General features: G+C 44.1%; 1 protein-coding gene across 6 annotated transcripts in view; it reads right to left on the bottom strand.

Moving 5' to 3' along the window:
- Window positions 1-2,705: 2,705 nt before the first annotated feature.
- CADM1 (cell adhesion molecule 1) overlaps window positions 2,706-26,167 on the bottom strand; it is a 323,803-nt gene continuing 300,341 nt past the window's right edge. For 2 of the 6 annotated variants that reach the window (XM_041770934.1, XM_041770936.1), the window contains 4 exons: window positions 23,727-23,759; window positions 16,533-16,586; window positions 4,899-5,030; window positions 2,706-2,895 (listed from right to left, as the gene is read on the bottom strand). In XM_041770934.1, coding sequence (XP_041626868.1) covers window positions 2,777-2,895; window positions 4,899-5,030; window positions 16,533-16,586; window positions 23,727-23,759 — 338 coding nt within the window. In that variant the 3' untranslated portion in view covers window positions 2,706-2,776. The remainder of the gene's footprint in view (window positions 2,896-4,898; window positions 5,031-16,532; window positions 16,587-23,726; window positions 23,760-26,167) is intronic. The other 4 variants (XM_041770935.1, XM_041770938.1, XM_041770937.1 and 1 more) reach the window with 2 other exon arrangements.

Genomic DNA, 26,167 nt, shown 5'->3' with positions numbered 1-26,167 from the left:
GATATGGAATTTCTTACACCATAACATTGTTCATGTACACCTTAAAAACAGAACTGGCCTAAAGGGAAAAATAAGACGTCGGTGTGACTAAAGAACAAGCTTATTTGGCATCAATTATACATCCTTCATTATTTTATATTCCTTTAAAAAACACAAAAAACAAGTTTGTTCTTTCTTCACTCTAAAAAAAGTGATCAACCTGTACAAAGTAATACTCAACAATACATTTCAAACAGTGCACTGTATACTTAAGAAAAAATACATAAACCAATATACAACTAAAACCCATAATTTCCTGTTTTTGCTTTGTTTTATTATTTTTTTTTTCCAATGTGTGGGGCCTACACTTTGCAATCTACCTGAGACGGAAAACACCAATCGAAACACATGAACCTGAGACATGTCAACATTGTAAGCCATAAAGTTACATTAGGAACACTGCACTACTGTACACTTTTCAAAACAAAGATGGGAGGTCCCAAAAATGAGATGCCAATTTTGTGAGCAATGGTAGGCTATTTTTTTTCCCCCTAAAAAGAACAACTGAAAAGACCTTTCAAAGACATGCTAAATGGTTCTCACCCTCTGATGCGATTATACTATGGGCAGAATGGGTGCTAAGGGCTCGGAATAGAGCTGCACATTAGAAAATTCATTGAAAAAGGGATGTTCGTGGCGGCTTTTTGCCTTGGTTAAGTGCCGAGGGATAGGAGGGGGGAAAACAAAATGCTGCTCAATATGGATTCGCTTTTACATATCAGTCCGTTCCCAAAAGGCCCCCGTAGTTGCAATGGTTCTATCAAAGGTTAAAACAAAGACAAGAAAAATAAACAACACTTTCAAATAACAAAGAGTTGATACTTTTTTCCCCTTAAATAAATCAGCGTAAGTTTTCCACATAATGTAACAATAGTAAAAATGTACCTTGCAAAATCCAAAATTACCCACTGAAAATGTTATATAATATATATTTATATATATATAGATCTCTTTTTTTTGATGCCATCTTTCCATAGGGACTGTATTCTGGAGTCTGGAACCTTACCAAAACATATGGTAAGAGTTTAGTGTTCGTCCTTCGGGACTACTTCTCGATTTCCTAGACGTTTCAGTGAAAATCCCCACATTTCTTTAAAAAGATGCAAATGGTAACTCGACTCCTCTACCTTTTCCCGAGGCTCCCCACCTAAGATATGTTCAAGGTAACTTATTTTAGTAGCTATGCACTATGGCTGCCATCATGCGAGGATCAGTAATTTTTTGGCAGACGGTTCTTAAGGCTGAGGAAAGAGGCCAAGGCTAGTGTATGAAAGGTAAAAAGATAAAAACACTCACATTTGAGTTTTGATTAAGTAACTGAAAATCCCTACATGCTGTTTTTCCACCTCTGCTCTGACCTTTCGAGAACTGAGATCGACAGCAGACCAGTGTGAGAACAATACCGGCCCTTCTTTTGTACCTCCTGCCTTTGTCAAGCCAAATCTGAAGGAATGAAAAGTTTCACACGGATTTGAGTTGGAAATCCCAGCATGACAAATATCTGTAATATACAGTACATGCAGGCCACATCCTACTGCCTTCCTAACTAAGCACAAAGGAAAAAAAAAAAAAAAAACCAAAACACCAAAAAACCCTGTCCCATCCAGTCATTCACACGCCACGCGGACTTGCTTTTTCCTACAAATTAGTGAGAAGTATGGCCGATTGGGAAAGGCGGATGGAATCGTTTGGAACAGAAATAACCAGAGCAGAACTAGCTTCCCCCCCCTCCCTACCTTCCCCTCTTGTGGCAACTCAAATTTGTCCACTTATATAAAAGGAACAGACCTCACCTGTCAGGTCTGTTTAGGGCATTGAAAAAGGAGGAGCTCTTTCCGCCCCAAACCTTTCTGGACAGTGTGGGGTATCTATGCTGAGCCGTCTACAGATACAGAATTAAAGACAGATTCAATCTTATTGTGACACACCTCACTCGCAGATAACCCTGTACAGTAATGTAGTTCCACAGCAAACAGAACATTTTCTGAATCACAGTCTAAGTTTCTAGTCTTCACTGCTCTAAGTATTTGAAACATGGGTAGCAGCAAAGAGTCCTCATTGTTTGTTCACCCAAATCTTTACGACAACAGAGAAGAATGCATTATGGACACACTAAATTCTGAACTATGAAATCTAACTGTGCTGGTTCTCCTTTTACGAAACTGAATTTTGAACATAAAGCAGTTCAAAAATAAACAACAACAAAAGCAAAAAACAACAACAAAATCGGGGGAAAAAGATTCTAAGGAATCCCAGCAGGCAAATTCCAAAATGGGAGATTTTGGAAAAAAAAAAAAAAATCCAAAACGTTTTGGAAAAAACAAATGAGCACGAAGGAAAAAAAGAAAAAAAACAGAAAAAAAAAAAAAAAAGAACGCAACGAACAAACAAAAAACAAGGCACAGAATTTTCTGCAATCTACCCAAACTAAATCCAAGCATCCAAGTTTGACTTGGTAGGAAGAAATAAAACTTAAAAAAACAAAAACAAAAACAAACCAACCAACCAACAACAACAACAAAAAAAAAAAAAAAAAAAAAAAGAGGTGTCAAACAGCAGAGTGTACTTTCAAAGAACATTTTTTTTTTTTACACAGCAAATCCCAAGCCTTCCCAGTCTCGCACCTTTCCACCCATTCATAAAAAAACACACGAGTTTCTCGCAAGTTCCAACATCACTGTCTCTTTATCATCTAAATAGGGCCAGTTGGACACCTCATTGAAACAAAAAGGCTGATCTAGATGAAGTACTCTTTCTTTTCTTCGGAGTTGTTCTGTCCTCCTTCTGCATTGATTATAGCTGTGTCTGCGTCTGCTGCGTCATCGGCTCCTTTGGCTTCATGAGTGAAGTATGTACCTGAAAGATGAAGGGGTAAAGCACCGTGACTGTCTGATGGCCTCTGTGTAAAGTGGTACAGAGATGGCAACTTGCTTTATGGCCATCATCAGCCGAAGTGGTGTGCAGGCAGCAGAGGGGAAAAAAACAATTGGAAGGAGAGAGCGAGGTGGGTGAGACAAATGGGGATCCGGGGGTTCCAAAGGCACCACTCCAACTGAACCGCTGCGATATAATTCAGCAAATGAGACATTAGAGCAGTGATTATGACCAGAGGGTGTCGGCAGAAGAAGACGTGAGTGGGAGCTAAAAATGCAGAAAGCTGGAGAGCTGCTGACTGACGTGTGAACAGTAAACGCCAGGACCAATGATCAGAGATGTGCGCGTACATGGTTAAAGACCAAAGCAAGGAAGAGCAATTAGCCAATTAATGAATTAGGGCCCTGATGATGTTCTACGGCCGCCTCAAATCGTTTACTTGGACCCCTGTCTCCTGTCTCCAGGGGTCATTGCTGCCTGTCCGTCAGCGGGGGCTTACACATGGGCATGTCTGTCTGCAGCCTCCTGCTACAGAGTGGGGTTCCAGATCGAGAAGCAACTTGATATTTTGACAGCTGTGATCGAGACCGGGGGGTCTGTCTTAGGGGACAAGCGATTCTCACTCAAGGTGTGACTCTAGCCTGGACCCGGATTCATGGATTCGCTAATTGGCACAGCCACTTTAGAATGACGACACACAGAACGTTCCAAAGCTGGAGACACTCTTATCGGCAAGTCCCAACCATTTACGGGAGAGTTTACGGAGAGAGACAAGGACTGCACCACAGTAGGACATCTAGGCAGAGCTAACACTGCCTACCATAGTCAAACAGCCCTCCTCCTGTTATATACTGTGTTCTCGAAGATTCTTAAGGAAAAAAAAAAGGCTGATACACTTATTGTATTTCCAGGTTTTCGTACGTGATGGATCTAAGCAGGCAGGTGGTCAGATGTTTCCCTCCTATTCCCTTCCTTCCACTGCCCCTTGGTCCACAAAGCTGCTGAGCAGACTCGGCCCTGCTCTCTGGCCTCATCTTTCTGGCTCTATCAAGCTCAACACCAAGAGACTGGGCGTTCTCGGCCCCAGGGGCTGCCTCCTGGGCACAGGCAGAGGGTCCCCAAATGGTTCATGTGTGAGATGGGCACTGTGGGTCCTACTGGGGTTTCAAGCACCTTGGACCTCCATTGCTGTGCTCAAGGGACCTTCCCCAAACCCAAATCCTACAATCCAGTAGTAGGCAAGGGCCTGCAGCTAATGCTATGGGAAAGCCCCGCAAGCTCACTGCACAGCGCTTGAGAAAAATAGCGGAGAGGGACAAGGGCCGACAAAGAAAGGGGAGAATAAATTACAAAGGGGGGGGGGAGGGAAGGGGATTGGAGCAGCATGGGGCACAGAGGAGGAGCGTTGGAAAAGATGATTGCCCATCCAGGCTGCACAGTTCATAAGTGTGATGATTAATGGCAATTTAAATCAATTGCACTGATAATTTAAAAAAATACATATTTATGTGGCTTTTAAGGCACATCAAACCAAGGAAGTGTTCTAGCTGCTGTGACCAGCTTACCCCGAGCTTGGGGCCAGGCAGCGCTGCCTGTCCACCTGCTTCCCAGAAAGCAGCAGGGTACGAGCACTTTCTTTCCCCATTTATTGCTTTGGGGTTCACGCCCCACCTCACACACCAGCCCCTATTTTTACAGTTTTTGCTCTCTCCCCAATTATGGATTGCAGAATAACAAGTCTAGAAAGCTTTTAGAGAAAATCCAAATCAAGAAGTGCTACTCATCAGCCTTCGAAGTCCTCATCAGCAGCTGCTAAGAGTTCTGTTTTTTGTTTTTTGTTTTTTTTCTCTGCCAGTTTCAGGAATCATCGATAGGCTATGTGGCCACATACTCCACACTGCCTATCAAGGAACGCCTTGTCAAGTCCCCAAATGGAGGGGCTGCGGCGACAGGAGGCCTCCTGCCTGCCAGAGCACCTTGCTTACCTTTATGTCTGGCAAAATAGCGCCCCAGAATGATGAGCAAGCACAGCATGGCGAACACGACCACGGCCACGACACCGCCGATCACGGCATGATCCACCGCTCTGATGGCGCCTTCTTCACCTGCTCGAGAATCTGTTGGAATCAGAAAAGGAATAGGGATGTAGAGCTCATTACAAGACACCAGCAGCCCTGGCCACACTGCCTCCAGGTCAGAGATCACCTTCTTTTTATAATGGAGGAGCCAGAGAGACAAGCCAGATGGATCAAGTTACACCAAGGGAACAGACTGACCTGTCCAGAGCCGAATTGATCTGTTCTCCCCACAAGGCAATTTCATTATAAGCAGCGGAGGAGCGCTAATGCATGTGGAACAAGCCTAGGGACCGGGGAGAGAAGAAACAGCCTGTCCAGTCCTGGCCTGGTCTTAGCGCTCACTCCAGCTGTGTGCAGCTGCAGATCCTAAGGAGGAGGCTGACCTAGCTACTCGGGGCGCTCGGGACAGCACCTTCGGGCGGTGACGGGAGCTGCCAGGGGGAGGCGGCAGGAGCCCTTCTGGAAGGGCCCAGCGACTTCTTCCCTGCTAGGCGCGTGCACAGGCAAAGGAGCTCACAAGCCACAGCTGCCTCGAGATAAAACAAGGCTTATAAGACTAAAGACAAGTGACACGCTTGCTACATTTAGGATGTATGAGGGAGTAAGCCTCAATCGAAAACCTAAAAACCTATTTCAAAAAAGACAGCAAGGAATAATTGTCCATTGCCACAGACGGGTTTTATTTTATTTATTTAACACTTCACGAGGCAATTAATTTTCCTTTATAAGCATCACTCCCTCGGGATGTCTTCCTCCGACTGAGGGACGACACGTTTGGCTGAGGGACAACTCCAAAATGAACCCAGAATGAGCTATGGCGATGCAGAATGGATGTATGGCAGTGTAAACAATTTTAATTTAGGAATGTGGCTACATCACCCCTTGCTGAAGTCCTAATGGCACCCGAGATTTATAATGTAGTAAAAAACAATTATTCTCCCGTTGATTAATACATTAACATTTTGGAGTGGAAGCTAAACCATTGTCTTTTTTTTTATTGAGTCAAGTACGACACCTCCATTAAAATGATTTACTAGCTGTACCTTACAATTTAAGCACAGCAGCAACAGAAACGGTAAAAATCTTTTAACTTTACATGATTTGTGAAGTCATATGTGAAGGATTTACCATTTAAATCTTTCAGTACAAGAAGCACATGGCCTATAAATCTGTCCCCCTTGCAGTTGCTGGACGCCTGAGAGAAATGCATTTCACCGGGAAGACGGAGAGTGCAAATTCAAGTCAATTTTTAAGAAAGATTTATCTCTGTCTCTCTCCAAAGAACAGAGCAAATCTCTGAAGCCTCCACCTCTAATAATATTTGAAGTTTATCGATCAAGTGTACAGATCCGTGACAGCTAAAGGTAATGGTGCTCTTTTGAGCCGAAACCTGATACAATGCTTTCAGCAGGAGGGCATGATTTACACTTTCTATCGATATTTCCAATTCTGCTCTGAGATTAAGTACTGAAGGATGTGGGGAAAGAACTCGTGACTGAGGGTTCCACGAAAAGTGCTTTAATTAAAAGAGTTTAAATTAAAAAACGAAGTATTTAAAGTGTTTCATTAAGTTACCTTTCAAAGGACTACAAAAAAACCCCCCAAAAATCCCAACCCAAACAGAAATGCCAAATCGGAGGCAGCAGCAGGTCGCCCAGGACAACAGGATGATGGGAGTTTAATTGGAGAAGGGAGATGGGTTGGAGGCAGAGTGCACTGCAGCCAATTAGCCCGCTCCGTGATGTGCGAGCCCCTCCAGCAACCTGTCTAATAAGCTCGACTTGAAACGCGGTGCACACGCATCGCCCTCCTCGGCCAAAAGTGTTGCCTACTGCGGATGCAACAGCCTCTGCGTCTTGAAAGTCATCCCAACAAAGCAGATCTCTGCCATAGCAACTTTTTCTTTTCTTCTAGAGACAACAGAGCTTGTTGGGGGTGCCCCTCGACACAGGGTATCTGCTGGAGGAGGGTGCCTCACACCCAGGAGACTCTCGCCCAGCTGCACAGACTCCGAATCGCTGATGGGAAGACGAGAGCGGCGGGAAAGCCAGGGAGCTGTTTTCCTTAGGGAGCTGTCAAAACAGGGGCTCTTGTGGGAATGAAAATGAACTAATCTCCGATTGCCACGAGCCTCAGACTTATCGAAAAATAAGGAGTCTTTCTAGTAGCTCCCACGAGCTCTCCATGTCTCGGGCGCGGGTGGGGAATCAGAGCGATGCTAGCTAGCTACGGAGGAGAGGGGAACGTGAGGGCCAGGAGATGAAGCTGGCGGGGGGGCCCATCCCGCGGAGACCGAGAGAAACGTGCAGAAGCCATCTCGGTCCCAGGCACACACTTAAATAACCCGTCCAGGGGAAGGCACCCTCGTGGCCACTGTGAGGAGACTGCCTCCTCCCTGCCAAGGCACAGGAACATTCTAGAAGCTTGAGAAGAGCAAGCCGGAGAGGCCAAGAAGCTCTATGATCAACAAAAACACTCCACAGGCCATGTATCTGCGGGATTAATTTCCTTAGCCAAGCCCGTTCCTGTGATCTTTGCTCCCCACGAACTTCGGGCTAAATGTGCTCAGTGCTGCACTTCGCCCACGTCCAACACTGGGGTCCTCGTGATCCTCCCTGCCCTCAAGGACATACGTATTTTACAGACACCTATTTATAAAGGTAATCTCTCTAGCTATCTCCTGATACTCACTTGATAAGAAAGTTTACTACCACCAGTTAATCACCGAGACATTTTCCCTGCCTTCAATTACCGCAGATGGACACAGAAGGTAACTGGTGTTTAATTTACAGGGAACACTACAGCTTGGGAGCTGCTCAGCGCCTCTTCCCGCCCACCCCACCCTGGGGTTCACTGTCCTCCATGAAAGCAGCGCCTTGTCCTGCCTCCGCTCACTCCCACCTCGTTTCCATGTGTGTGTGTGCGCGGGGTAGGGTTCAGAATGCTCTTGATTGGCCCCAGGTGGTGGGGGGTCGGGTGAAAGCTGGTTACCCACAATAGGGCAGACCGGCCCCACAGCCGTGGGCTGGTGCCTCGCTCAAGGCGGGAAGCAAATAGCATGTTGCACAAAGAGGCAGCGGGCAAGTGGCCTAAGAGGACAACTGGAGCCTGCAGGAGTGTCGGCCACCAGGAGGAGCACGGCTCTGACGAAGTCCAAGGGCTGCCTGGCCCTTCGTGCTCTGCTCTACAAAGCAAGAGCTCTGGCCAGTGCTTGAGAAATGACTTTGAAGTGGGACATTTGGGAAAGTATCTTTCACCATCATCCAAGGATCCAGGAGGATCCTGCACCTCTTGGGGTGTAGACCTTTTCACTCTGCTTCTGTGAACTTTCCTAGGAGGCGGGGGACATCCTCTCTAGATTTTTGGTTCCTTTTCTGAATCAGGCAGAGAAGGAAACCAAAGAGCCGGACTCCTCAGCTGCCCCAGTTTCTATACCGGAAGGGCATGCGGGCGTGGAAAGCACTTATAAACACACCCGGTCCTCAGGCGAGGGGCCAGCTCTTGGGTTCAGAAGGTTAATGTTTTCTTGTTCTTTTAAGAAACAGAGTAACAGGTGTTACTAAGAGGGTTCCTACTGCTGGGACCAAGCTCAAGCTCAGCCCCGTCATCCTTTAGAGTAAAAGCCAGGTTTCTGCTTGGTGTACGCTTCTGGCATCAAGGCTATTCCAGCCTTGAGCCAAGCATGTTCGGGTGGAGCGACGGATGTCACCCTAATCGCGCATGTGGGATGTTGAGTAACTTAGGCCCAGTGGTCCCACAGTCCTGGTTTTCTGGCGCGTTCCGTCAATGCTGGGAAGAGGCCACATGGGCTCACGGTTGTGGCCCAGTCCTGCCTGCCTGCACTGTCCCCTTCTGCAGCCCTGTCTGTGGCTCTAAGTGTGACAGGAGTCTCTTTAAGGACAGATCAATCATGAGCTGTTTAGTATTCGTGAGTTGGCTTTTCTTTTGGCAAAAAGCTGAAACAACTTGGCTCCAGGTGAGAGTTTACAAGCTGCTTGTGGAATGTTAAGTTGGCGACTACTGCTTGGGTCACAGTTTCAACCACCCTGGCTTGCATTAGCATCTTAGAAACCGCAAGGACAAAAACATTTCAAAGAAACTCCCAAGAGTGATGCCCCCAACTGCTCGATTCTCTTTACCTTGGGCCAGGTGACCTGGCTCACTCCATTCCTCATGGGCAACAGAAAAGGGGGCAAGTTCTAAAGGCAGTGGTTCCCCAGGGCCTGCCAAGAAAAGTGATGGCTAGTGGAACTTCAGTCTCCTTCCCCCCACTGCCAGGGGACTCCTCTTTTACTCCACTTGCTTTCCCTCCTCAAATTATTGGCCAGAACCATCCTTAATGCAGCGTGCCGGCAGTCATGCTGCCTGTGTGAAACAGGGCTCTCCAAACACGTCTCAGTTTCTATGGCTACTTCGCCACCTGGCATGGGAGGCCGAACAGAAACTGCCATGCAAAGGTCTTCATCGTGGATCTGTGCTAAGCCTAGAAGGCCCCATTGCCAAAGGCAGAGGGGTTCACGGGTAGTCAGGGAGTGGTCAGTATATCCCAGACAAGCTTCTGGCAAACAGGGCCTCTGGCAGAGGACGTCCCCGAGCAGGATGCTCATGGCAACCGTGGCCTGCCCACCTTGCAGCCCGGGCTGGTCTTTTTGCCAAAAGGGCACCAAGTTTCCTACCTGTGAGGAGCTGGAGTTTAACCCTGTTAACACATAACATACAGTTAAAACATTCGGCAGAGGGTGTGGCAACCACCCCAGGGTGGGTTACCTTCACGTCTCAGAACATCCCTCGCTCAGGCTGTCTGGCCTTGGGGAGAGGGGAAACTCTCCTTAAATAGATCTGTTCATTCTCCCCGTAGGTTACAGACTCCCTTAGGCCTCACCTTAAGAAATTAATCTTTAAAACACGGGGGAGGTTCTAATGATACCAGTCTGCTTCTCTGTATTGGACAATTCATAGGTTTAACTGTCTGCCATTTCTGTACCTAATGAACAACCGGCAAAGAGTTCAGATTCTTGACTTTTTGCAACAGTTCTGTCGCTTGGGTTTGGTTCGAGCCTTCTTCCTGGGCTGAGGTCTTGCTGGACAAGTCAGTTTAACAAAAAACTCTCAGAATCCCGTGCTTATAATCGAAATGCTACCTGCAGCCTCCGAGGACCATAGAGATTAGTCTATCTTAGAGGACGCTTAATGACTGTGATGTCACTTGCTACTTCTTGCTAGGAAGAAAGAAAAAGCCTGATGGTGGACTTTCCAAATCTGAGGCAAAACCAGAATGTGACCTCAAAAACAAAAAATGAAACACGACAAACAAACCAAGAGACCTGGCACCATCTGACAAACGTAACTACTCATTCCCATCACCTACTGGAGCTCCCTTCATGGCAACAAAAATAAGTGTGCATTTTAAAAAGCACGACTTTATTACCTTGAAGGGGAACACACTGAATGGCATGCGCTGACAAAATGCCACATTATTTGCTAATCCTAATATGTTATTCTTCCTTAAGATTTGCTTTTCTCAGCACCAATTCAATTATAGATGCTACAAATCCTTCTGACATTTAATTCTCTCTTGTCAGAGAGTAGTAAATGTATACAGTACATGCGCAGCTTTCCCATTAAGATGTTAATATATATTGGAGCACGCTAGCCTCTATGTAACATAACCTTTCTTTTCTGTCTTCTTAGAAAGAGGAAGGGAAGGAATAAATGTAAGGCAAGAAAATCAGGAAGATCCAGGGAGCATCCCAGGCAGCTGGTACTACCCTTCAGCTGCATTTAATTCTAGCCATGTAACCGCAGCTATCCTCACATTTCAAAGGAACTATGTTAAGCCTTACTTAAAGGAAAACCGCACTCAGCATCCTCCTGCCGCCCAGAACTCAGTATGCATTCATTTAAATGAGAAGGACTGCACACAGGTTTTGGCTGTACACTGTCACTACTCCATGATAGGGACTCGGGCTCTTGTAGGCTGTCACTGCCTAGATTATCCTCCAGAAATAAGCCCAAACAGGAGAGGCAGGAGATGTAGGATCTCATCTCCCGCACGGCCCACAACGAGTGTGCTCTGGACCTGCTGTTGGATCTGGGGCGGAAGCGGGGCTTTGTTACTTTTCTCTGTGATTGCAGGCAGGTGCATCAGCCACTCTGAGTCATTGAGCACAAGCGTACATCTCACAGGGTTGTTTCTGAGAGGCCAGCGTGCTGCTGAATAGGAGAGTGCCTCTCGGGGCCGGAGCTCGGCATATCAGAGGTACTCGGTAAGTGTCTGTCAAATCGAAATCTGCAATATTGAAGCCCAAGGAGGGCTTTGTCCCAGTTCTTTAATATTACAGACTCAAGGCAAATACTTATCAGCTCTTTGGTGGTAAGGGCTGTATGTACACTCAGCACCATTCTCAGATGGCGAGCTGCCCCATAAACACTTGCAGAGTTGGTCACCAAACCCTCTTCCATTTTTGCAGAATGGCACCCAGTGTGATTGATGGCCTAGCTGCCCTGTGTGGTCAAGGCTGACGGCCACTTGGGCCAGGTTGTGATTCCAGGTATACCATCTGAGTATGAGGATTTTAAGTACTTCTTGTTAGCTAAATATGAGAACAAATATTTTTATGTTGATTTTTCTCCCATCTCAGGTAACTTGATTTAGTTATTTTACCCAACAGCAGAATTGCCTTAATAGGAGGGGATACTCCCAAATATTTAGTGTCCCCAGAGACCAGGAGGCACACTATGAGCCCACTCATCTCATAATAAGGACTTAAAAGTGTGAGTGCCTTTTCTGTTTTAGGCAACAGGAAGGCATGGAGGATGGAACCAGAGTTTTCCTTAAAAGAGCACACAGCTGATAAAGAGGATAAAATCGTAAAGTATTTCCAAACATACATTTCCCACTAGAATCTCTCTGGAGAAAGATGCTTCTGTGGACCTCAGGCATTTGGGGGTGTGAGGAGGATGGATTAATGAATATGGTGAAGTCACCCCAACGCAGTGTCCAACCTGTAGAACTGGAATTCACATTTTGTGTTGTAGCCTGGCAACTTTCTAGTTTGGAGGAAACGTTCCTATTTGATGGCCTCCTTCCTCCCCATGAAGGAAACAGCAGCATGTTGGATTATGGGAAGATCAGCACTCCAATGACCTTCAAACTCACATCGGGGGAAAGCCATGGGCAAGCTGCCATGGACCAGATACCATTCTTTCAGTCTACTGCCTTGTATTAAACGGAATTTTAAAATAGGGAACTCTAGTTTAACCACGGCCTATAGGACCATCTCAGTGGGAAACTGACCCCATAATTTCGGACAATGGGACAATGGCACCGAAATCATCTGAGGTTAAAGTTTCCTTTGAAGGAAAAAGTTTGATTTGATGCTAGAAGAGATCTTTCCAGGTCAGCCAGCATGTGGTTCTACTCCTGATGGGCTCCAGAGACCCTGACTTTTCCCTCCTCATTCCCTGGACGCACACACTGAATTGAAAGGAGTCCAAGAGGAAAAGGATTTCCAAGAAGATGCCAGAGCAGAGAGCCTGTGGGGTTCAAGGCGAAAGTAGAACTACTCTAAAACTAAAGTCCCATTTTCTGCAGAGGTCTGAAAACCCGTTTGTTCAAATTCCGCCTCTGCCTCCTGAGTGGATCATTCAACCTTGGGAGCCCCAGCTTCCTCGCTTGTAAAACGAGGCTAACAACCCTTCCTTAATGAACCTCCTAGGATGCTCATGAAAATCCTCCCAGGGCTGGCTCATTCTACCTGTCCCAGTGGCCTTCTGTGGTGAGCTTTTGTTCTCAACTGGCCTCCACCTCTTCCTGGCTGGTCACTCATGTTCACCTTTCCCACTTTTTTTTCCACAGCATTTGCCACTGTCTGCCATTATCTTGTGTCATGAGCCTGGCTGCCCCGCTAGAAAGTAGCTGTAAGAGCTGGGGCCTGCGGCATCAACTCCACAGTGGCTCCTGGTTGGTCTTGTTCAGCATTGCATTCCTGGCGGCCAGCCCTGGACCTAGCACACACAGGAGTTCAAATGGTTGTGCTCAGCAAAGAGCAAATGAGCTAATCTGTGGAAGAGTTCTGTAAGCTGGAAAGAACTGTACAAATACAAGCTAATACTACTAGACTTTAGATTTATGAGCTGTATCTTGAATTTGTCTACACAGCCCGGCTGTTTTTTCTTTATCATCATTATTGCTAGTCTGCCACAGAAGTGCAAGAGCCTGTTTGCCAAATCTGGACCACACTTTAGGTGGGGGCAAGGAGACTCCCCTCCCCCCTTATGTTCTATCTATTGTGTTTTCCCCACATACACTTCAAGCAAGTTCAGCCGACTTGGAGGACTGATGACCATGACCAGCTGGTTATTTAGCCCCTCCCAGAACTGATAGCCTGGATTCAAATGCCTTTATGTGCTTCTGTTATCTACATTTACACTGTATTCTGAGCCCATGTTTCCTTCAGAATTCATTTAGGGGACTCTACTTGGTTCACCTAGAGTCTTCCATCATGGCTGGCAAGGATTATCAGAGCCATTTAGAGTTTGTGCTCCACCCATACTTTTCTATGGATTGTGAAGGAGACGTGGGATTTTTTTTCTAGATCACTTTCTCATTTGTAGGGCCAGAGTTGAAACATGTTATGGGGAAGCATGACAGCTTTGGAATTTCTCGTTGGTGCCTCTGCTTCTAAAGCAGAAGACTGATAGACTGCTTTGATAGTGCCAGAGGGCCATTCTCTGGCACACTGTATATTTGCCAAGGCACTCTGCTAAATAGTCCCCAAAGGCCCTTGCTGAAAGGAGGGAGGCAGTGCGGACATTTTTTAAAAGTTTTAAAATAAAATAGGAGGATAAATATGCTTAAAGCTATTTTATTCCACATGGGTGGCAATAACCACCAGCTGTCACCAGGAAGCAGCAGATGTAATTGATAAAACAATTCAAAACTCTTGTGGGTCCATCGTCAATAAAGTTAACACCCAAAAAGTGAATGAAAGGGTTCAAAGTAGAACCGGGTAAGCTCCCCAGGCCTGCCAATAATTAAATCACTGAACTACACACGAGCATAATTTTTTAATGCAGATTAAAGAGGAGGATCAGCTGGGCAACTTGCTTTGCTGGGTAGGGATGCAGCACCATATGTTGCTTATGAAATTGTCATTAGCCAAGGTAGCAGTGGTGAATGGGGGAGGTGGGCAGAAGACAGACCACCATTATTTCTAAGGAAATGCAGGATCTAGCATTTAACCATAATAAGGAAAGGATGAAATTCTACGGACCAGGGAATGGATGGTAATATTATTCATTACCACAGTTTAGCATTAAATGTGCAACACCTACTCTAATTTATTGATGGACTGTTTAAGACGGGTGTTAACCTGTTTGTCTTGTATTATAATTGAATTCAGTCTCTAGGCTACAGAAATTTGAGAAGTTCATCCTTTCTCAATCAATATGCTCCCCTTCAGTGACCCATTTCGAGACAGCTTCATAAAAAATAATGTATTTTGTTTTAATAAATTTAAACACTATGACAGCTGCTCAATTTTTATTGGTTGTTTTTTTTTTCCCTCAGATGTCTCTTTGCTGCCGAGGGAAGCCAAGCTCACAATCAATAGTAATTGATTAATCAGCATCCCCTTTGAACAAAGGTGCTAATCAGTTTTTGATTAGTTCATCAAACCAGATGCAAAGGCAGCCCAAGCCTGGCCTGATAGATCATCAGTGTTCTACATGACTTATGGCTTCTGAGCAACACGGGACTGCAGCGTTCCTGGAGGGGTTGGGGTAGGGGAACAACATAATTATTAATTTAACCGAATTATTAGGAGCACAAACAGTTGTTGGTTTATTGCTCTTGACTCAGGGGTGATAGATGGAACTGCAGCAAGATCGCATCTGACTTAGTGCAGAGCTGAGAGACCCAGAGTATTTCCTTAATTGATGATGCTTGGGGAAGGGGTGGATGGCTGATTTAGTCCCATTTTCCTAAAGAGGAGAAAAATTACTTCTGCATATCTCACTGATCCTCATCTGACTACTTATGCCAAGAGGGATCAGGCCAATGAAGACTCGGTCCTCTAGTAGATCCTTGAGAAATTCCACTTGCCAGGACCTCTGTGTCAGAGCTGTTGTTTTTAGGGTCAGGCCCTGAACTGAGAACAGATTGCTTACAACCAGCATTACATTCTATGCAAGGAGAAGGACTTATCTCTTACTTTAAATGAAAATCGGCCTAATGTTTTTGCAATTTCTCTAAATACACCACCAGTAAGAGGCAAAAATCAAACACTCCCTTGATGGGTTGGCTGTCTTTCTAATCTTCTAGTTATTTATCTGAATTCACTGGGATTTGGAACTTACTCATCCAACAAGTATCAATCGAGTGCCTTCTACACGACAGGCATACAGCAGTGACAAACCCAATATGGCCCTTTAGAGCTTCCACTTGGTGGAAAAATCCAACAGCTAAGCTCAAACTGGGACATGCTACATAGAAAAATAAAAGCATCCTCCCTGTTTCTTAAGTTTGACAAAAGCACATAGGAGGTGGTAAATCTGCACTTTAAAAGACTAGGTGGCTCTCATTTTCCTCCCTGGGTGAAACCCGTGGTCAAGGACCACCACCTCACATCAACTGTTCAAGGGAGCTGAAGTGAAATCTCCTCAAGAAGCAGCAATATGAAACTTCTCCTTCCAAAGGCTGGAGCAAGGATCTACAGTCCTATGCCATGGCATCTCCACTACAATGATGAGGAAGGGGGTTTCCTTACTGATTTATTAAACATTAACTGGTTAAAATGTTTAAGAAGCTGTAGCTGGATGGCAGTGAAGTCCCACAATATCATGGTAGCTCATATAATTGTTTAGCTTTGACCATTTTGAATCTCCTCCCCCCTCCCTTCTTTTTAGGATATGCTTCTTATTCTGGATTAGTAACACCTAAATCCTGGAATCAAGCATGAAACCTACTTTTGCAAGAGCTCAGTGTGCTGTGAAAAAGGTCTGAGGTGGATAATTAGTTTACATCATGGTGTGTGACAAAACAATTGCCCCCCCTTCCTCCCTGCCCCTCCCCACACCATGCTTCTAAGATAACTATGATGTGGCTTTTCCAGTCTATTCTACAGAAGTAGATGGTCAATAGGAATTTTGTTTCTTTTTAAAAATAAAGATCTTCTCTCATAATCCAACATCCTTAAACTGCTTTGTAATGCAAAAAGTTCCTCTTGAACCATTTTTACATCCAGAACATAAAAATTATTTCAAGCCACTGACACAGAGTGGCTTTCATACCATCCAAAGAGGACTTGGCCTCCCTTGTATTAAGAGCATCAGTCCCAATCTGAAATATACATGCCACTAGCATAGGGAAAAGAAGGGGATGAGGAGGAAGAAAGTGGTAATAAAAATTTGTTTTCCTTTAGTCTCAAAATCCACAATTGCTAATTAAGTATTCGAGAAACCAACTGGCCATTTTGTAAAAGTGGACAGAGCACCCACAGGTTGGACACTGCAGTGCCTTACCTAATGACTAGCCCTTACCTGAGAGGTCCTCACTGTCCAGTTCTTCTGCGGAATTGGGCAACTGAGTAAGGCCTTACAAGTAAAAACAAATCGTTTTTCTTTTCATTCCTCAAGGGACATAAACAAAACACTTAAGAACTGAGGATGAATTTCTTAAAAAAACAAAAACAAAAACAAAAACAAAAAAAAACATGAGCCAAATCTCTTGCTATCTCTCTCTTTTTTGGAGAGCTTGAATGCATTAATCCATAAGTACATTTCTCCAATCATTTCATTTTGTTATTGGTACACAATCAAGGCAGAAAGATTCCTCAGTCTCCACTTTCAAAGCACATGAAACATGAAGGTGAATGTTTAAAATCACTCATTCATAACAGCATGCAAAAAGAAAAGAAAAATAAAGCCTGATTGTTAGCTGTCGATGCTCTGACATAGCTCTTAAATACAAATACATTGAGATGTTACATACTGATGTATGTAAGTTTTATTTCATATTTTATCTAAATTGAAATCCTTTGCCAATACTGACAAATACATTTCATCATCAATTTATGATGATCTTGGATCACTTATTTCAAAACGGTACAGCATCTGCTAACTACAGATTGCAGGTTATGCCTTCATCAGAAAATCTGATTCACAAAATGACTTTTTAAAAAGGAGAATTTAAAAAAAAATCAGTGGTATTCCTGAAAAATAAAACCCTCCAAGCTGAGAAAGCAGTTAGGTCAGGAGATAATTTGGTGGGAGCTAACAAGGCCTACCTATACCAAGCCACCACCAATGATGGCTGGCTGGGACGGCTCTCAGCCAGCTCTGATTTGAATTAGAGGAGGGTTAGAGGGATGTAGATAAATGATGGGAGGCTTGGCTAGGGGACCTCAAGCTCTGCCTGTAGGCTGCCCCTTTAACACATTATTAACCACCACAAAATGTGATATGACCAAGCAGGCCTCCACCTGTTCCTTGATGTTCTGCTCAAAGTCCTGTCTGATGGCTCTGGGTCCTCCTCTACTTTGCACAATTTGCTAATGCTTCTCTAATGGGATCTGCCATTTTGGAAGAATATTTGTGGGTCTATAAAACAAGGATTTGGGGAGAGGGGCGAGTCTTTATTTTTCATCCTTCCGTTCTCTTATAGCCAAGCATAGAGTAGACTCTCAGCAAGCACTTGCTGAGTGAATGATGTGGGAGTAATGCTCAGTGAACCACCAACCAGAGCATGAAACAAATGCTCTGAAAACAAGCACTGTCAAACTGATCACACTATTAAAAAAAAAAAAACCCAAAGTAACAGAAACAATCTTGTAGAAATGGTCAGTAAAAGCTTGGATTTTGTAAACTGTTTTATAAAGAGTCAAGTGAATATTGATAGCTAGGCTGGTGCTGTGAAAGGAAGCTGTCGTATCAGCTCTTGAAGAAGAATTTCCATTACGAATCTTGGGTGCCAATATTCAAGGGCAGGTGCCAATTAGAAATGGGAGGGTTTGAGTCCATGGATGTTCCCAAACTATGGATTTAGGCAACAAAAGGGAAAGCAGTGAGTAATGCAATCAATTACAGAGGCAACTGAGTAGGGATGCTATCTGTTTGTTCTGAAATCTGATTGGCTGAAAGTGTTCCTATTTCTAATTGGCTTTATCCTTTGTATAAAGACTGATGAATACAATTATTTGAATAATTGTTATAAATGGGCAACATAAAGTACTTCTCTGTAGTTAATTATGAATTTGCAGTTCTCAGAAGGCTAATCCCTCACTTCTACGTGGCCCAATGAATATCAAAGCATTCTACATACGTGCTTGGCACCCACTGAACCATATTAAACAAGGATGTTTCAAAGTAGGCAGCTTTACTGCTGAATGCCTGCTTCCTTAGGGAGGGCATTAGAAAGCTAATTTTAAAAAATAAAGACAAATATGTTTATGAAATATCATTGATATGCAAAGTTTCCCATTAAAAAGCAACAGACAGTTGATATACACCTCATTAAAGATGAAACTGTCATTTTTAATGGCATAAATTTTAAAATATACCAAATCATCTGGAATCCACCACTCAGATTACATCTGAAAGTGGGAAGCCATTTAGATTAGTGGCGTTAAATTTGTTTTTGCACTACTGTTGTATTTTATGAATCTGCAGTGCTCGGCCATAGTTGGATAATTTTTGAATAAATATAATTGGAAGAATGTACTGAAGCACTGAGTGTACTTGTGAGGACAAGCAAAATTTACCTCCTAAAATTGCTTTGACTTAGGTAGTCCTCTTTCATGTTAAAAATTATACACCTCTTATTTTCTCAAAGAAACAAAGATGCATTTTATGGGCAATGTTCTTTAAAAGGAAACTTCACAATTTAACAATACGGAGGGAAATCCCATTTTGGTTTTTCTCTTTAAACTTCCGTATCATTTGTCAAAGCCCTTTCTTGTCACTTCTAATCAAGATGTATCCAATAAATGTCGTTAAACTTTGTTAAACAAGTGAAAAGTTTAACTATTGGTCCATATGGGATTTGTATTTTTTTTTTTTAAGCAAATAAATCTGAGCATGGTAATTTCATGGATGCACAATAATGGTCTCTTCTGTGGAGACGTGTGTTTTGCTTGCTGGCGGTCTAGGATGTGCGGGACATACCCTGGGCCTCCTCAGTGCCTCTGCTGTTGTTACTCCTCTTTTCCAACAGACATCGCTGGTTTCTAAAAGTGCTGTGATGTGGCAATCTTAAACCAGGTTAAGGAAAACCTCAAACATTAGAAACAGTAAGAAATCCTAGAGGTAGTTAAATAAAGTCAAGGTCAAACAAAATTTCAATGTTTGTGGATTCAGTTCATCAGGGTTTCATTTTTTTTTTTTTTCAGAAAATGTCATAAAAGAACGATCAAAGAAAACCTCAAGGAACCAAAAATGTAGCCCCCTGGCTCCAGTACCATTCCCAGTATGAAAAAGTAGGCGATGGTCTCTTTCTTACCTAAGCGGCATACATCTGATCACTTGGCAATATTATGGAAACTGTTACTTCCATCACCAGCCATAAGAGTTCAGACGCCCCCGGTAGTTTTAATCTAAAGCTCAGTCATCCTGTTCTTCCTGCTTTGTCAGCTTTTGTGGAGAGTTTGTCCCTTCTTCCCATTAGCAGAAATTTGGTTCACGCCGTTAAACAGTAGCACATTGTTTCCAAACGGCATATCAAGGCTGAAACACAATCTTCAGGTCCTGCAGCCATCAGTAAACCTCTTTAGCTTTGTTCTGGAGTAGAACATACGATGTCTGCAGAGCCCCTTGACTGAATGACAGCCTTTGAATGCCACTGTTGTGTACTCATACAGAGAGATGTGCAGAGAGGTACATACATAGATGGTGGACATAGAGGTTGTAATAATGCGCACTGCTGGCTCTTGGTCTTTCGGATGGGCTTCGGAAGTACCCCACAATTGAACAGAAAGTCAAGAATTTCATGTGCTTTTAGGATTCTATCAAGCGTTGTGCAACTTATAAAATAAATCTGGAAAGGGAGCCTCAGGGGGTGGTCACCGAAGGGCAGCGGACTAGGGTGTGAACGTGTATCTAGCACAGGCCAACGCTTTTTGCAACCAAAACTGAAAGTGAAAAATTATTTCGGGGGGGGGGTGTTCCCAGTTTGAGTCTTACCATAATTACATACTGAATTAAAAACTATCGAAAAACTCATTTGGGATATGTAAATTCATGAGATAGATCATCAGCCTCTGATAGATCAAGAGGTGGAAAGCAAAAGGATAGGTTGACTAGGAAATCATAAAACGGGAGAGGGAGGAAGAGAGGGAGAAGGAGAGGGGATGGGGAGAGAATCTCCAACCCAGAGGAAGCCAGCTGTCTGCAGTGCAGCAAAAGCACAAGCACTATTCCAGACCATGGGCATGCGGTCACCCAAAACCTCACACAGGGGAGGTGGGTGGGGGAAGGGAGAGGGTACACACAGGGCACAAGACACAGAGAAGCGCCCACGTTTGAACAAACAAAAACCATCACACGCACCCACACATCAATAATCATAGTAGTGACTACACCACCCGTGCTTTGAGTCACTCATGCATCTCTGCCATCAATTTCAGACCACGTGGTACCAGGTGTGGCAGAGTGTTTTGCATCGCTCAACATGCACACATAGCACAGGATTCTTTCGGTCCAGGCCTTAAGGATGAGCTCCAAAAACACAAGTGCTCAAGATCCTCATTTAAAGGAAATCCCTTCGGTCACCCTAGTCTAAAAATCCCATTCTTACCCTTGCTTTTGCGTTTACCCTCAATTAGATGCTTAAAAACACATTGTGACTGATTGTTGTTTGGTTTCTTTTTTGGAGAAAATCCATTTGATTTTGAATCATGCCCATGCACTTCTAACCTTCCAATACATGCTTATTCCAACCAGATATTGGTAAGAACAAATGGTCAACATACATCAACAACTGGTATAACTTCATACGTACTCTAGCAACACAAGCTTGAATAAAGTATTTTAATGAGTCTTCAAAGGGAAAGCTTTTTATATTTTTTTTCCGTCTTTATAAAAGAAAAGAGAACTGTAGAAGGAACTCCAGTATGAAAACTTTTAAGACCAATAAGGTAGCCACGAGAGGCTGACCTACTATGTCTTGTCATTTGAGTTGCCAAGTTCTCAGACCACGCCATTTTTCTAGACCCAGATCTCTATCATGAACGTCTCAAGGTTGTTCTCAAGGGAATCTGAGTCAAAGGTTGTTGCACTGAAGAAGCTGGTTTTAAGCCATAATTCACTTGAAGACAATCAGTTCCAGATCTTCTTCTCTCTGGAAATTGGGACCTCTGCTTTCCAGTTTCCACCATATTCTATCCCCTTTTCTACCCTGATGACTGATCTGAAGACTGTTTCCCCTCCGTCAAGGAATGCTGACATGAAAGCTTTTGGCTGTAGGTTGAAGAGTATGCTGTTCAAGAAGGTGGTGAGGATGCTATGAGAATATGAGCCAAGTTAGGAGAACATGTTTTTAAATGTATTATATGGGGGGGGAGGGGGCAACCTGGGTCACCACTTCTTTCCTCCTGCTGTTAAGGAATAGTGTGTGTGTGTGTGTGTGTGTGTGTATGTGTGTGTGTGTAGCATTCTTTTTTTCCACCTCCCCAACATTTCTCGGCTCTGGGCCATTTCTCATGTACTTCCAGTCATTGAATGACATCCTAGTGGTGTATCGCTGGCTTGAACACTGCCCTCGAACTAAGGCAGTGAGTGGTTGCTTCTCTTTTTCCTGACACAGGAAAGCTATAAAGTCTTACTCCAAGTGTCTCTTTGTTATGCCATAAAAGAGAGATCGCTGTCCCTTTCTCTTTTCAGACAGAAAGACCCGATCCTAGACCATGACGGGCCCCTAAGTCAACTTCTCATTTTTCAGGTCAGGGAACATATTTCCTACTTGGGATACTTCACCCGACTCCAAGACCTACATCCATTAGAGTCACATAAGTACATGGATTTTATCGAAGGGACCTAGCAAATAGAACTCTGGAGTCTTAGGAGATAGAGGATCAATATTTCTTCAAAGATCTCACAGAATTCAGGAATCTTATGGTTACATTTGACCCTGGAGTCAATTATAGGAAGCTCAGAACTTTAAGCATCTTAAAAAGAATAGAACAAAATCTCTTGAACGACATTAAAATAGCCTTAAAGCTCTGAGACTAATCGATAAAAGTCAGGAAGTGCTCAATTAATGATGAAACCTACAAATAACTAAGCTTAATGGAGTGCAGTGCCGAGCTGTAGCAAGCACTATGGGGCATTACCTGAGAAAGTGGAGGTTTTATAACTAATTGATTTCTCATGATTGCTGGTGTATCTGGCCCTTTCCCTTTTCCCTCTGTGGTGGTGACAGGAAAAGGCCAGGTGAGGTTTGAGGGATGTGGGGAGGGATATACGGCTCCATACCTAAGTTCATTTCGCTTTCTTGGAATTCCTCATTGGAAAGTCCAAGTAGGGGGGTGATGTGCCAAGCATCAGAGCCTGACCTTTAGGGACAGCTCGCACAGGACAGGCTTCACTGAGAGATTTCTGACTGAAAGGTCCTCAGATGTAGGTCTGTTTTAAGGAAGTCAGTCTGTGCCAGGAAGAGAGGTTTTGCTCAAAGTTGCATGACCAGTGAAGGGTTGGCTGCTCACCCCTGGTCACCTAAATGATGGATTCCAACCTTGCACAACATGCGAAGTAATGTCAATAGGCCCTTTACTGAAAAATTCCCTTGAACTCAATGATTAAAATTCAGCCCAATTTTTAACTAACGTATCTTTCTCCAAGCACAGTATCACCAGGGTTAAGAGTTAGGGAATAAAGTCATATACAGATGAAACATGATTCTAATTTTCTGATTGGAGAGACACAGAAAAGTTATTAGGCTTATTCCAACCTAGTAAGCCAGAGATGAAATTGAGAAAAGGATGGCCGTTTTGTTTTTCTTTTTTAATCACCTTTTGGTTACAGCCATGACCACCTTTTTTTAGTATTTTGCCTATCAGGTACTCGCACACAAATGATTTTTTAAGTGCCACTTAATGCTGTTAAAATTTACATGTGGTGTCATTCCTGGGTTGGAGAGGTTTCCCGCCCGATGCCAGCATAAGCCTGCACGCACACACAGAGATTAAGAGTTAACTGGCACGGGTTTGCAGAGGTAGATATGATTGGGAACATAATTAAGAGACGAGCGATGACCTCTCTCCTTACCAGCTTGTGAATTTAAACAGGACTACGCATCTGCCCATCACTGTGCTTCACAGCCTCAACTACGAAGGGGCACGCATGATCCCTCTTCCAAATGCATCTAAGATTCTAGCCTATCAACAAAGAAAGCAACTGGGCCTTTGATCCAGAGGCTATGATTTTTAGGCAAACAGACGTTTGTGAAGTCCCTCGTGTTTCGGTGTCCAGGGGGGTGTCCACGAGGGCCAGGTGCAGCTGGACCCTCCTGTACGCCGGCCTGGGAAGCGTGGGCCTCGCCCCAGACCACAACCACCGACTACTGAACTCACAACAGAAATGACAAGACTCGACATCCTTCCAAGCCTTAAGAATTACAGTATATGTATGAGATCAGTCTACTTGAACACGATTTCCCTTGAAGACTGCATTTCTCTTTTTCCCAGGCTTGCCTTGCCTCTCAGCAGCGCTGAGAAAGTAGATAAACAGTAATGTGATACCAACCGTGAACTGCTGGCTCTGTCGTCGCGGCCGTGTCTACAGACGGGAACAGAGGATTGGAGGAAGGGAGGAGACAGGAGGAACGGCATGCAAAAAAAGGGAAAATGGAAAAAAATGGAACAGATAATATATGAGCAAGCTTTCAAAGAACATCGCGTGACAAGCAATAATAAATGAAAAGCAAAAAGCATTTGAAGTGAGTTGCACTGTTTTAAGACATGCCTTCAGCTCAAAGCTGCGAGCCAGTGAGGAAAACAGTCAATTCTTTGGTTCTGGGGGTCTTGCCAGGACACATCTACTTGCTAGTCAATAGTCAGGGGAACATGCAAAGTGAGGAGAAACACCAGTGCAAACTCGGTGGCTCTGAACGCATTGGGGCTCAGGCCCATGGCAGAAAAGCTCAGGCGGCAGGCTGCCTAAACAAGGGATTCATACATTCAAACATTGCCTTTGTCTGAAGCCAGCCCACGCGGGCACTCAGGCCTCATGACTGCCAATCAGGCATCACTGAATCAATCGCACTTTTAGGATCCGTTTACGGCTTACGCTCAGATGCCTGCAGATGAACATATGAGCTCAAATTTTCCATCCCATGTTATTATTTCAGCAGAGTTCGGCTGGAAAGTTCCATTAACGGGGAGGCCATGGGAACGAACATGTTAAAGGCTTCCAGACACTCACCCCCTGCCCCCAGTCCCCCCTCCACCACCGTGAATCCCTTCTTCGCTTTGCGGCTCTAACTGTGTTGTTACAAACCTAAGAGCAGAAGACCAGCACGGACACACTCAAGTCCACACAACTTGCCAAACGCCACTTCCCATCCTGTGACCTTCCACAGCTTAGAGTATCCGGCCGTTCCTCTGCTCCCAGTGCAGCACCACGCTGGCTGCGGGGAGCTGCCAGGAGCCCTGCCTCCATGGCTGCAGCAGGAGATGGCGCATTCCCTTTCTCCCTGCCAGATGCACTTGCTGTGGAAGAAAATGTGGTCTTTCTCTCTCTTCTTCCATTCCGGATGCTGTTCAAGTTTTCTCCTCCTTCTGCTAGGCTTCAAACCAGGCCTGCTGTCCTGGCTCCTCTTCACAGGAAATTGCTCAAGGGGCTCAAGAAATTTTTCCTTTGCTTTTTGGCTAGAGGGAAAGTGGGATAAATATCTAACAAAATGCACGATGACATTCTTTTTTTGAGTTGTCTTTTTTTTTTTTTTTTTTTTTAAATACCACTCCAATGGCCAACTTCATTCCAAAGTCAACCCATCTGGCCCTGCTTTAGTGTTCAGATCTATATGTTTCCAGTATGTCCCCTTCCACACTTCCCTTATGGCCAGGAAGGGATGGTGATATGGCACAGGAGCTCGTCATCTGTAGCTGGGGTGGCGTCTTTGGTTAAAACTGCAAGTAGTTACCTGTCCTCCCCACAATCCCTCCTTTACCACAGCTGGTAATTATTTTCATAAGTTCTAGAGACTCCAAAAGACTCTTCTGGACTCGACACAGGCAATGTTTAAATGCAATGGAATGCAAAAAAAAAAAAAATACAAATTTTTTTTTTTTTTTTTTTTTTTTTTTTTTTTGTCAAATGAGCCTGCTGCTTCTGATTTGTAAATTAGGACACATGAATTTACACCGGTGTTCCCCTTCAGTTGGCATGCTTTCCTCAGGACCCTATAACCATCAAAAAAAAAAAAAAAATGCAGCCCTTCTAAGGAGCCAGAATTAACCAGCAGTCTGAGAAGCCACTGCAGCTTTAATGTCACTTATAGCTGAGTTTCTGAAGAATAGATGAAGGAAAGAAAAACATAAAACACACCGCATAAGAACACAATACTTACTTACAAGTCAAGTCTGTATGCATAAAATAGCAGTAAAAAACAATACCAAAAATTGTACAGTTGAAACATCTCTACACCAGATTGTCATGACACAGTTGACACATCTCCTTACTTGAAACATCCAAGTCAAGTGTTAGTTTGAGGTGCTTTCAATTTAAGGGGCAGGATCAAATGCACATTTGTACAGAAGCATTTATATGCATGTTAATACATTTTATGGATAGGCACTGGCTCCTTTCCAAAAGGAGAAAAAAAGCAATAAACACTTTGGCTTGTTATTTTAATAGTAGCGCTTCTCATAAGCTTTAATTTTAGCAGGTAAATAATTAGCATAAAATGAAAGAAAGGAGGTGGAGTAAATCCTAAACAGTAGAGCCCTAAAAAATCTATCATAGCATGAACCGATGATTCCTTGATTTACTGTCTTCCTGTATCACAGCGCTGTCTGCTTTATCAGGAAACTAAACTAAGTGACCCTAGGCGTCGTCAGCTTCCACGTGGGCCCTAGAAAATGAGTGAGCAAAGTCCACAGTGCAGCTTGCTTCCCCATTCTGGGGATGGGAAATCCATCAATTGTACCCAAAAGGGGAGGAAAAAGGGATGCTGAGGAGTGGAA

The sequence above is a fragment of the Vulpes lagopus genome, chromosome 10 (assembly GCF_018345385.1).
Source record: "Vulpes lagopus strain Blue_001 chromosome 10, ASM1834538v1, whole genome shotgun sequence".
Taxonomy (NCBI): domain Eukaryota; kingdom Metazoa; phylum Chordata; class Mammalia; order Carnivora; family Canidae; genus Vulpes; species Vulpes lagopus.
This window is presented reverse-complemented; position numbering and strand designations above follow the sequence as displayed.